The 12,035-nt window shown below is 38.1% G+C and overlaps 1 protein-coding gene across 1 annotated transcript in view; it reads left to right on the top strand.

Annotated features, from left to right (window-relative positions):
• Window positions 1-890: 890 nt before the first annotated feature.
• LOC146600355 (gamma-aminobutyric acid receptor subunit pi-like) overlaps window positions 891-12,035 on the top strand; it is a 42,237-nt gene continuing 31,092 nt past the window's right edge. Inside the window, exons 1-3 of the mRNA XM_085325740.1 lie at window positions 891-1,089; window positions 4,271-4,360; window positions 9,012-9,115. Of these exons, the coding sequence (XP_085181866.1) occupies window positions 4,305-4,360; window positions 9,012-9,115 (160 nt within the window). The 5' untranslated portion in view covers window positions 891-1,089; window positions 4,271-4,304. The remainder of the gene's footprint in view (window positions 1,090-4,270; window positions 4,361-9,011; window positions 9,116-12,035) is intronic.

The raw sequence follows: 12,035 nt of genomic DNA, 5'->3' as shown, positions 1-12,035 counted from the left end.
AAACTTGTTGCTTGAATCTATACAATATATTTCATGTTGAGTTCTACACTGAGAATGACATTTTCAGCCTTTATTTGTACTGCCTGACACATATGACCATAGCATTGATCAAAATGGAGCATAACTGGAATCTATTATTTGATTTTACAAACTTTTCTAGATGCTTCAACCAATAGCAGGAACTCAGTCCAGTTTCAAAGAAAAACACCACACAAATCACTCTCTCCATGGAGAGCCCCTGCATTGACAGTCTTGGCAAAGAAGGATATATGACAAGACAGCTACTTTCTGTAGACCAAGTAAATGCAGCTTTGCTTTCTTGCCCACAGAGACTTTGCATAGTGTATGCCTTTAAAGGCAAGATCAGATGTGCCTGGGGCTTGGAAACAAGCGAGCTGGTACACCAAGAGCCAACTTGTCAGTGATGCAAGAGGCTGTCTCCTATAAAAGGATGCAGATGAACACGTTGGTCCCCTTTCAGTCACTCTCTGCACCCCYTACCAGAATAAGTCAGGCAGACCTGGAGTTTTCCTGCCTGCTAGGTTTTATTTGCTCTTTAATTTGTCCCATTCAGGAAGCCCACAAAGCTTAGACACTCCAATTTACCACTTTTCACTCAAGCCTTTTTCTTCCATATTAASAGATCTTACAGTATGAACAAAACTTATTGTACRAAAGATACTGCATTTTCTTTTCTTYCATGACCCAGACTCAAACATCACAAGACCAGGGCTGTTCTACACAGCTAGCCAGATTAATTTGAAGACTCATGTCACCATATTAGTGTCAAATTGTCAGCAAGTACAGTTAATACAGGTGTGTGCATTTGGCTTGTTCCAAGTGATGAAAAACACTACTCATTTTCCCTTTACCTTTGCCCAGGCAGCAAGCAAATGGGATAAAGAACTATTTCCCATACAGCTTGGGAGCAAAAAGACAAGACCACTGCCCAGAAGAACCAGTGAAGCCAGTGCAGATGGCAGTACAGCACCCAGTAGCARTTTGCTGAAAGCAAGGGCAGGAATGAAGAATGAATAAAGAGCTTGGAAGCAACAGCAACATTCTGGGGCAACAGTAATTTCTTTATCTGTAAGTCACATACTTCTGAACCTTATTTGTAACTGTCTTCCATATAATCAACTGTCATCCTCAGCTGCATTTGTTACCTTTAGCTGATGCCAGCATTCTCTCCAATTAATTCACACTGCCTAACAAGAAGGTGAAATAAAAAGAATGAGACTCATTGGCTACAACAGTTGTCCTATTTGCACTGTTCACTACAATGCAAAGCAGGGGAAGTAGTTGTGCATCCTTGGTACCTTGTGGTTGAGTCCCAGCTGAATTTCTAGCTGTTTTTCAGTCAAGCACAGCCTGGATACAGAAGTCAACTGCAGCTACTATCTAGAAAACAATGATAGCAGGATCCTGCAACTATTAAAAAGTTTAGTTAATCCTACATGCAGTTTGAGATGCCTACAGCAACCGCCATAGAAATTTGGGCCTATGGCCACTACCATATGACAGGGTGTCTTTATCGCACCACCTTTTCCATGCTTCCACTTGAAGATAAGTTTCAGTACAGTGGGCACTTCATCCTTTACTTCCATAAAATTCACTTCCCATGAAAGATACTGCTACTACCTCAGCCAGCTCTCTGGCATCATTCCGTTTCATTCTCAGAAGTCTAAAAACCTCATAATTCTGTTTGAGAAACTTGCTTCACTCATGCCAAGATAATACTGATTTCCTAAAAGGAATACCAAAACATTAAATACTGTGTTGTAGCCCTAATCTGACCTCAAAGTAAAAAAAATGTTACCTATCATAAGCAATACTGGTGCAGATATTTACCTTTGCCTCAGCTGGTTAATCTTTAAAACAGAGACATGGCGCACACATACACAATAATCCAGACAGCATCTAATATTTCTGGTAAGATAGAATGACCTAATAGTCCATGCAGAGGACAAATTATATATTTTTTCCCTCAATTCTGAAAGAGTTCTTACCAGGAAAATATTATGTATCCCACTGAATTAAATGCCAGTAGTTAATAAGGTCTACATATGTTAGAAGGAATCCTGCTGGCAGTGTATAGCATTTGATAAAGAATGCACAAGTGAGAAGAGTCCAGATATTTAAATACACCAAGAAKCAGGCTTTTCAGGGGAACAATACAGCTCAGTAAACCCTCTGGAAAAGACAGCAAGGAATGTGTGCACACAYGCATGCATGCCCAAGCAGCAATTTAAGTATCACATATGAAGCTGCTTAAGAGTTAGATGGCTCCCCACTTCTATTCCTCAGCTGGTAGAGCCGTAGTGCAGTGGGGTCCATACAGTAGTTCTCTTGGTTAATATTTCTTATATGAAAATACRATTCTCCCCTTCATGTTATTTCCATACTCTGCAAAGAGCCCATATACCCTAAAACAGAATTTGACCTTTCACATTTCAAAGGCTAAACAAAATCCTTCCTCATAAAGCTGCTAAGTTAGAAATTGGATGAAATCTGAAGGTAAGACAGTAGCTTTAGAAAAAGATTAGCAATTAGTTCAAATACTCATTCATATTTTAATTTGTATTGCAAAAGTTACTGAAAAGCAAATCCAGAAACATCTGCAGATTCCTTTACTCTGTTTAAGAGATCCTAAGACACAGTCAGAGCAGATAGTAACATTTCAAAAGCTAAATATAAAAAGCAGCTTTATGAAGTACTTATAAAAATCAGTAAGAAATCTCATAGCAATATAGAAATAGAAAGAATATTAATCTCAGTAAGAAATCTCACAGCAATATAGAAATAGAAAGAATATTAATCTCAGGAAAATTACCAAAAATAGTGTAGTGAATAAAGCATCCATCCAAAATGATATGCAACAGAGATACTGTGACATAAACTATATTACAGAATTAACATTTAGAGGGCAATGTTCTGACAACACCATCTGCTCATTTGTGCTGTATCTTATGACAGGCTCTCCTAATGTCTCATGCATGATTTTCTGCTTAAGTCAATGTAGGAATCTGATTTATCTCGACATTACTATTACTAGGCTGGTGTTAAGATATGCAAGATACTGAATTTTTACTTGTTTTAAGGGACATTGAAATTACTTTCATTTCAAATTGATGACATTAACAACTTACATGTAACAAAGCAGCAAAACAAAATAAGTGGTATATCATTCAGACCACATTAATTCAGTAAATAGTATCACTGTTCTATTAGGCTACRGACTAATATCAAAGTTATTTAAGGTAAGGAAGCTTACTAACATTTTTCTGGTCAGTTGAAGAGCAAGACTTCTATGTGAAACTTCAACAAGTTCTATTAGCAATTGACTTTGAAACTACAAAGTGTGAGAGACTTCCAAAAGTTCATTCTGGACACTGAAAATAGTATCATGCAATTCTTCCTTCATAAAAAAAAATCTAAGACACCATACTAGCACTAACAGTTGTCCAAATGATTGAGTAGGTAACATTCTTATCAGTTTTTCCTTAAAGCTAAGTCCTAAATATTTCAGTGATTTGATTAAATACAGTAAAAGTCTGCACAGCCTGTTTATTTCAGATCTGTTGCATGACTGCATTGAACTATTTTGATTTTCTTTTCATCTAGAGAAATGGATTATTGCACTTACTAATTATTTTAAAGTAATCAGTATGGTTGTGAATCTTACTGACAAAGGCCAAAAAGTTTCACATTCAGATGAAAACATCTTGTGTCAGCCAAACTTTTTGATYGGTGTGGATGGATTTTCATGTAATTGCTTATGTACAGCTAAAGATTATCTATAGCTCAAAGCAGAAATTTCATTTTAACTTTCATCTGCAGTGACAACTTTTCCCTCATTAATTAAAAGGAGACACAGCACAGGTATTGCTACTACATGCATACCAGAGGTGATGCTTTTAAAGTGTTTTAGATACTCATGCATTTCAAGGTTAGCAAAGGCTAAACTCAAGCTGTGCATAATTTCTCAAAAGTATACAGTTATTTTTCAAAACAGCTACTTTTCCCAAATATTTAAAGGACAGATGACAAAAAGAAAGAGCAGTAATAGATTGGAATGCAGTTTCCATTGACAAATTGAAGAAAAAGCTACCATGTCTTTGAGTTTGTTGCTGTAGATCTTCACTAGTATATTTATAGCTGCAGTTATTAAATACCTAACATCTTCCCAGGCAGCGTTGAAAATGTATGCATTTTGAATATAAATATGTAAGAGATAGCCATTGCACTTCCAATGATTTTTTTCTTTCAGAAGCTACAGGAGCTTTTTGAAGCCACATCTGACAATGTGCAGCCCTCATCACTGCAGCTTCAAATCCCTTTTTCTGTTGATGCTGTGTAGGTAAGAAATATTCACTACAGTATTATTCATTCAGCATGCTTATTCCCCCACTGGCTTATAATCAGTTTGATTATAATTAGAACTATATATTTGACCAGGTAACAAAGCTAAACCTACTTGCCAGTTGAATCTTGCCTCTCAAAGATTAACCATTTTGAACATTCATAGCAAATACAGGACTGAAGTCTTCCATCAATCATCTTAACTTGGTCAAGTTGCATATTTTTCCCCAMTGAAAATGGCAGGCAATGAAAACTAAGGAGGAGTATAACAAGCAAACGGTCCTTCATTTATTGCAGTATAATGTGACACACAGTACTTCAAGGACAAAAGCACACAGTACACCTAGCTGGATTAGAGTGTGAGGTAGTAAAGTCATCTTTGTGCATTCATTACCAAAGTAAAAGTTCAAAAATAATTATCTAGTTAAAACACGTCCTTACTATTCTCTGTAAATTGATCTGTGAAATTTAAGAAAGCTAAATTTTGCCTTCTAGCTTAGCTTATTGGTCCCTTTTATGCACAGATGATCCTGCTAGCAGTGTATTTGCTTAAATCCATGACAAAACAATTCATGTTTGGGGTGGGTGGTGAGAGTAGTCACAGCTGTGAGTATTGATAAAGCTGGTGAAGACTCTTCCCCACTTAATCAAGATATTCAAGTTTATGGGAGCATGACTGCCTAATCTACAGCATAGCTAGAAGCTTTTTTTGATACCTCCCCCCCTTGGTTCTGAGGTGGGGGTGGAACCACTGAGCCTCCATTTAAGGGAGCATTTAAGACATCTCCTAGTGCTGCAAAGACATTTTTGTCCAGAACACATACTGCTCACTATCATTATCAGATGGACCTTCACAACATCTCATAGCCAAGAACATCCACATGCAGACAGTGGATTCCTACAAGTTATGWGCACTGTTTAGCTGGGACACAGGTGTACAGCATTGGGCTGAACTGGTGATTTGTGCCCAAAACCCAACACCAGCTCAAACAGCTGAGAATGCTTAGCTGGGTGAAAGCATTCCCCCTACCAGGGCAAAAAAGCCAGGAAGGTTAGGCAAAAAACTCCGGTTCAAAGCAAATTATCTCACTGTGCTAGAAACTTTTTTCATTAAGGAAAAATCTCACACTGGGTTGGGAGAGGAAGTGGAACCACAGTGCACTGGGCAGGGATACAGCATCTGCCCCACCAGGCAGCAGTATGAGCAGTGAAATAGAAAATAGTTACCAGCTGCCAGTTTTACTGGCTTCTGGAGAAGAGCTAAACAGTATCAGAGGGCACTGGCACAAGGGCCAGGATGGTCAGTCAGATCTCATACTTGTATAAGCTTTGCCTATTGACTGGACACACACAAATTCACTAACCAAATCTTTCTACTGAATTAAATACTAAACCTAATACCATTATCAGGAATCAGTTTAAGTAAATAAACCCAAGTGGATCCTAAGATACACACTTATTCCAGGAAAGAAATATTCAAATTAATGGATGCTAGCAGATTTGGAAAATCCTGTAGGGTCTTGATTTTTCTTCTTTAAGCAGAGTTCAAAAGCACTTGCATTTTACAGTTTGTTCCTATATCTGTTTAGTAATGTATCACCACCATTTCAACCCTGCCTGTTAAACAGAAGCCTGCAGCAGTATATATTCTTCTAAGGGAAGAAATTAGTAATTTAGGTGATTCAGTTGCAGTTTTTATTTACTAAGAATGTACAAAAGCTTGTGTCCCTGAGCACAACAGATATGAAACAAGGAGATTTGAAACAAGGAGATTTAAAACCTTTCTTTGTATCTGTAAATCCTTTGCCTGTCAGTGAATTGCTTGAAAGCAGCTTCCCCTCGCCCCAGCTTTTCCTGAGGACCACATTTCACATAGGTTTTCAGACAGCATTTGCCATTTTGCTTCTCTTCTCTCTCAGTTCTGAGGTGTTGCTGCCTCTTTCATAATACATAAATTTTTACAGTACCTTCCAGGGTTAACCTAGTCTGTAATATTACACTTGATCCATATAAATAACCAAAATTACTATAATGGAGTTTTTACAGAAGCAAGTGTAGTTCATTAAATCCAAAGAGTTTAAAATCCATATTATACACTGACATCCCAGAACAGACAGGTATTCCAGGCTGTCAAATGAACATGAATTCAGATTTTTCTGTAAAAGCATATGCTGCCTTCAGCAACTGGGACAGTTTTTTTCAAAGCAATTATTTACTTAAGTATGTGCCATTTTATTTCAAATACAGGCACTAAGACATATGCATTTAGATACTAAACCAGATTAAAGAGAAGCTCAGATGCATTGATGAGAAGATGTACACACATTTAAGGAAAAAGTCCCAGCTCTTACTTTTAGCCTTACACAGCAATCACCAGGATACGTCACAGATGATTTTCTGTAGGCAGCTGTAAGCTCACTCTTAATGGTGAGACCAGCAGGACATTCTCCCCCTTGAAGTGTAGCTGAGGCAAAAACTCTCAAGGCACATAACACCTGCAAGTCCCTTAAGTTTCAACACCATCAGTCTGCTATCTAGCATGCCCAGAGTTGCCTGGAGAGACCGAGTAGCACTACATGCTCACATTTAAGAGGCATCAGGTTCCTCCCCTATACTGGCTTACTGCAACAGGACTTTTCAAAGACTGTCTGTATAGCAAAGCACAAAGCACAGTGCAAGAGCCCAGTGAATTTACAGCCTCAGTTACTGCACTGCAAGTTTGCCACGTCAGCACATTCTTAACTACAAAATCAAAGACCAAGAAATGAGGCTGTATGTCATATGAAAACCTGGAATTATCTTAAAGGATACAAGTGGTTTAAATAAAGCACTTAAGTATTTCAATAATGCCAATTATTTAAGATGTATTACACAAAATGCTGTTAACAAGGGTAACACTCAACCAATCTGTAACTGCATTCTGATCAGCAAAACAATTTATACCCTTGCCAGTGGAAAAAATCTTTAACACTTAACTGAAATTATATGTAAATTGCAAAAGCCAGAAGTCTGTTAGAAGTACAGTAGTTAAGAAGTTACATTTAAATACACTTCTAACTCCTATACCTTTTGCAACACAAAACTGGTRTTTTAATTTATATTTACAGTTCACTCAATTCTTAAAAAAAAAAAAAGTCATATAGCAGCAATAGCAGCATAAGGCAGCAGAGGACACCATGCCTAGAAGTACAGTGCTGCAGGGCTATTTGCATTCAGGGAGGTTACAGTAGCATTCACATTTTGCTAAACTGAGATACTGGATTATTGCTAGCAGGTAAAATCCACAGCTTCCTAACAAAAGAGCTCAGGGCTTTTCAAAGCCATAGTAAAAYCCAGCTTGCTTCAGAAGGCTGCAAGGGGCCCAGAAACATAGTTCAGAAGGGGAAGCAGAAGTTTCAGGGGCAGCTCTGGGAGGAGCTAGGAGGTTTAAGGACATTCAAGAGGAACATGGGAGGATTGAGAGAAAACAACCCCCCCCTATTTCCTCAGCTGTCTTTCTGTACTTACACCCTTCTCAGTAAGGAGCAGTTCTTCCCTCCTGCTGTTCTGCCTCTCCTCAGCTGGTGGTGACCAGTACTTCCCACTGGGCTGGAAAGGGGAGGGCTTGTGGGGGGCTGGAGGCTTTTTATAGAGGCTTTCTCCGGCTGGCTGTACAGGTAGCTGCTCCCCATCAGCTGTACTTCCTTACACAAATCAATTATTTGCTTCTCACCTTAATAATTAAACCAAAGTCATACATCTGCTTATCGCCCTTAAAGGTGGGGCAGAATTCAAGAACGAATTGGTGATGCTTTTTTGCTATAGGACTGTAAGTTACTGGGTGATGGTCTCTAATTACCCAACCTGTCCCTCCCGCACCTGTTAACCATCAAGACACACAAAGGGTGAAAAGTGAAGCCTCAGGTGGCCTTGATGAAGAATCATAAATCAGGCATGTGTCCTTCATAGCCCTTAGTCCTGATAACTAGTCCTCCAGAGGAGGCTACTGTGGGAGTCTTAGTGTGAAAAAATGGGGTTTGTATTTGCTTGTTTATATTTGATCTTTATATGTTGTATTTGCAGTTGTTCCTAGATATAGTGTAACRCTTTACTGATTTTCCTCAGCAGGATTATTTCCATAGCGTGTTTAAAGATGGGGTTGTAAAAGCAGGATTTGGAAAGTGGTTTTATACRCTAATCTCAGAGACTGGTTCCTAACTCCCTCCAGGAGCTAAATTGAATATATTTTGTTATATAAAAAGAAGCTTAATTTTAAATGCTGAAATAAGCAGTCAATGTTCCTTCTGCTTTCCTAGATTATGACAATACTGCCCTATTTACAGAAAAAGTATTAAGACTGAACTACTTTGTTGGGTGAAATGGTAAGAAATACTAGACTTCAAAGCGTGAAAGTGATCTCTTTTGCAAAAAAAAGAAAAAGGTTAAGATAGTTCTGTTAAAACTGGTGTTTTCTAGTTTGTTTGTTTGTTTTTTTTAATAGAGTTGTGACCTGTGAAATAGAAATATACAGACATTTTATGATRTGTTATCTGAGGGGCAGTAAGTAGCAGCAGCTTTGACATTAATACAATATTGATCTGGAATGATATCTTTTCTATAACTGATGACTGCTTTTAAAAAAATATCCTATTTTTTTTCTTTTCTTTTAGATCAGTGCAAATTTCTGAAGCTGAAGGAAAAGGTGAAATTCTTCCTCCAACTATACACAAAATAATAAAAGGATACAACAAGTAYCTACGTCCGTTTTTTGATAGTAAGTAGGAAAACTGTGCCTAACAAGGCTGTRTTGTGGAAAACAGCAACGAGAATTGTTTTTCCACTGTACCCTTTTCTCTAATGTTTGTTAATGACAAATGTGATCATATGTGCTGTCCTGTGATACAAGAAGGCGAAGTGTAGCAGTCTTTGTAGCCCAAGGTAAAGTTCATAAATTCTGGATATTCCGAAGCAAGGTTTCCAGACTATCTGTTACAAACTCGGATATTAGTGTTCGTTTGTCCTCAGTGCAATAACATACCTATCTTAAAACACAATTTACCCTAATTTCCTAAATAGCTATACCAAATATTAAGTAAACACAAGAAAACTTTATGTGTCATTGTTGTGATTTTTCAAATTGTTCCAAAAAACACAAGCCAAGACTGCATGGTACAAGGAAGACCCTATATTACTGTATGAAGTTTTATAGGACCTACCAGGTGATCRCAAGGGAATTATTAAATAAAAGCTCCTTGCCTTGGGCCTTAAAGGTTACTTAACTGGTGCCTGCAGAACTTTAAGGGAAAACGAATCTAAAAAGTCTATTCCTGATGCCTGAAGGCCATGTTCTCCATGTTGGAAGACCCACTTTGTCTACTGTACCAAGGCTGATTTGTAGTGCCCTGTGGCACAGCYGGTCTTATGCACCTGAAATCTCAGTGACGAATATCTTCCCTGCCTGAATCGGCCCATTGCACATATTTGAAATATTCAGGGAGTTTCAGYGATCTCTCTTTTTGGGGTAACTTCAGAACTTTGTGTTTTTCTGGAACAGAAAATATTCTGCATGTTGGAAAGGGGCTCAGCTCCATGCGCCTGACAGAAAATAAACTTACAGAATCAGTGCTAGACAATAGTTCTTAAGTTCAGAAATGGTAGGGTTTTTTAAATGAAGACTTTCATATTTTTTTTCTTGTATAATAATTTAAAAATTACTAGCTGAAGAGTTTCTCAGACTGTGGAGTTAGTTACCTCTTACCATTCAAACCTGTGGCAAGACTACCAGCCTGTTTGATAAGAGTTTACAGCATGTGCAGTTTATGAATCAATTTTGTAAAACATTGATGGAATCTTTTAGGTTAAAGAGAAAATAACTATTTAATCTGTTTTTTATTGTAATTGTCTCAACTACTGACACAACTGCTTTAAAGTATTTACATGGTCATTGGGAAGGTTGCCAGCTAAATAATGATAATGAWTAAAGGTGCTCCTCCTCATTTAAGATGATGCACAATGAAATATAAATTAGTGAACCCTGCACACATAGATATTTCTTTTGTCACTTCTTTCTGGTACTAGAGATGCATTGATGCTACCATGATAGATGTGCTTTGGTAGACTGCAAATAGAATTTCATTACAAAATCCTGTTACTGTAATCGAGAGCAACACTAAAGCACTTTCAAACTGTGAATGTCCTTTTCCTAATTTGAACAGAATTTATTCTCAGCTGCAGTAATGTTAAATCACAGGCAGGCTATTTCTCTTTTTCTGCCTGGGAGTTTTGACCAGACAGATGTTAAGGGCTTTCTGTGTTTATGTGGAAATCCCRGAGGAGCACAAGCACAAATCAACTCTTGTGCCATGTGCAGAACAAGTCAAGCACTTTCAGATAGGTCAGAGTCACTGTGCRTGCTCGCCGCAGCTCAGGCATGTGAACGCTGCTGGCTCAGAAGTCTTGGATAGGTRTGTTAGCCCTGCTACTGAAGGACTGTGGTGAGACTCTGAAAAACACATTTTACTGATGGCATTTGTAAATGCAGAGYTGGTTGTTATGTGAGACGTGGCATTTTTGTAGGAATAATTGAGGTCAGGATGACCTGGGAAGTGTTGAGCCCAGTTTTGGACCTGTAGCTCTTTGCAAGATAATTTGGGAGTAACTCTCCTTTCGAAGTCACAGATGGCCTGTGTGCTCGGAGAGGGATATCTGCCCTGCCCTAGCCCATCTATGATACCAGTAAGGGGGCTACAGCTTGGATTAAATTCAGGTCCAGGAGAACCTACTGCTTTTCTCAGACACAGGGGATAGTAAGCTATCAATATCCTCAATTTAAGAAGTCAGAGGATTACACTGATCTGTGTGACCATAGCTAGCATGTCTTCGTTCCACGTAATATTCTACTTATTTCTGTAGAYGTTATCTGCTTGCAGCTGGTGTACTTGATAGCTGTTCTTGTTCAGAAAAGAGATTAAAGTATAACTGACTTTACTCAGAATTGTATCAATGGCTACAGTATTCTTGCTAAATACTCAGTGAAGCCAGAGTATCGGTTTAGTCATTTATACCTCTTTTGTGACTTTTTAATTTTTCTCTCAAGCTTCTTACTGTCATGGTGCACTAATTGCATATAAATAATAAAAGACATAGTGATCAAAAATAGATYGTAAGATCAAAGTGCTGGTTAGAATTGTGTAGGCTGATGAACAAGTGCCGAATACGGAAATAAACTGGGATATTCTGGTACTAGTAGAAATTATCTGTGCTGACTTACAATGACTGATAAGGAAACTTGTATTATTAAAAACATGAGCATAAAAGGATGTATATGAATATTAACACTAAAATCAATTCTTTTACTGTCTGAAGTGCATGCAAGGATTTTCCTGAAACGGGAGCCAAGTATGTGTACGCTGATAGAAACATACAAGAATAATGTCCTAAATGCTTTTGTTAATTTTCCTGAACAATCTGATTTTGGTGGGCTTCAGCTCGTTTAGACACAACAGTGTTGAAACCTGAAGCTAGCTGTCCCGCTGCGTCCTTTTGTCCTCACGTTGCTCATGGGAAGGGGGAAGCCTGAGACTTAACCTTGCTGGAGCTGAGTTCAAGAAGCACATCTGTTGCGTCTTACTTTCCTTCCTATTAAAGTACTAAGTACATCAGTGCCCTTTGTGATGGGTCAAATCCTGTTTTTT

The sequence above is a fragment of the Rhea americana genome, unplaced genomic scaffold, assembly GCF_003343005.1.
Source record: "Rhea americana isolate MKP2758 unplaced genomic scaffold, rheAme1 scaffold_122, whole genome shotgun sequence".
Lineage (NCBI taxonomy): Eukaryota > Metazoa > Chordata > Aves > Rheiformes > Rheidae > Rhea > Rhea americana.
This window is presented reverse-complemented; position numbering and strand designations above follow the sequence as displayed.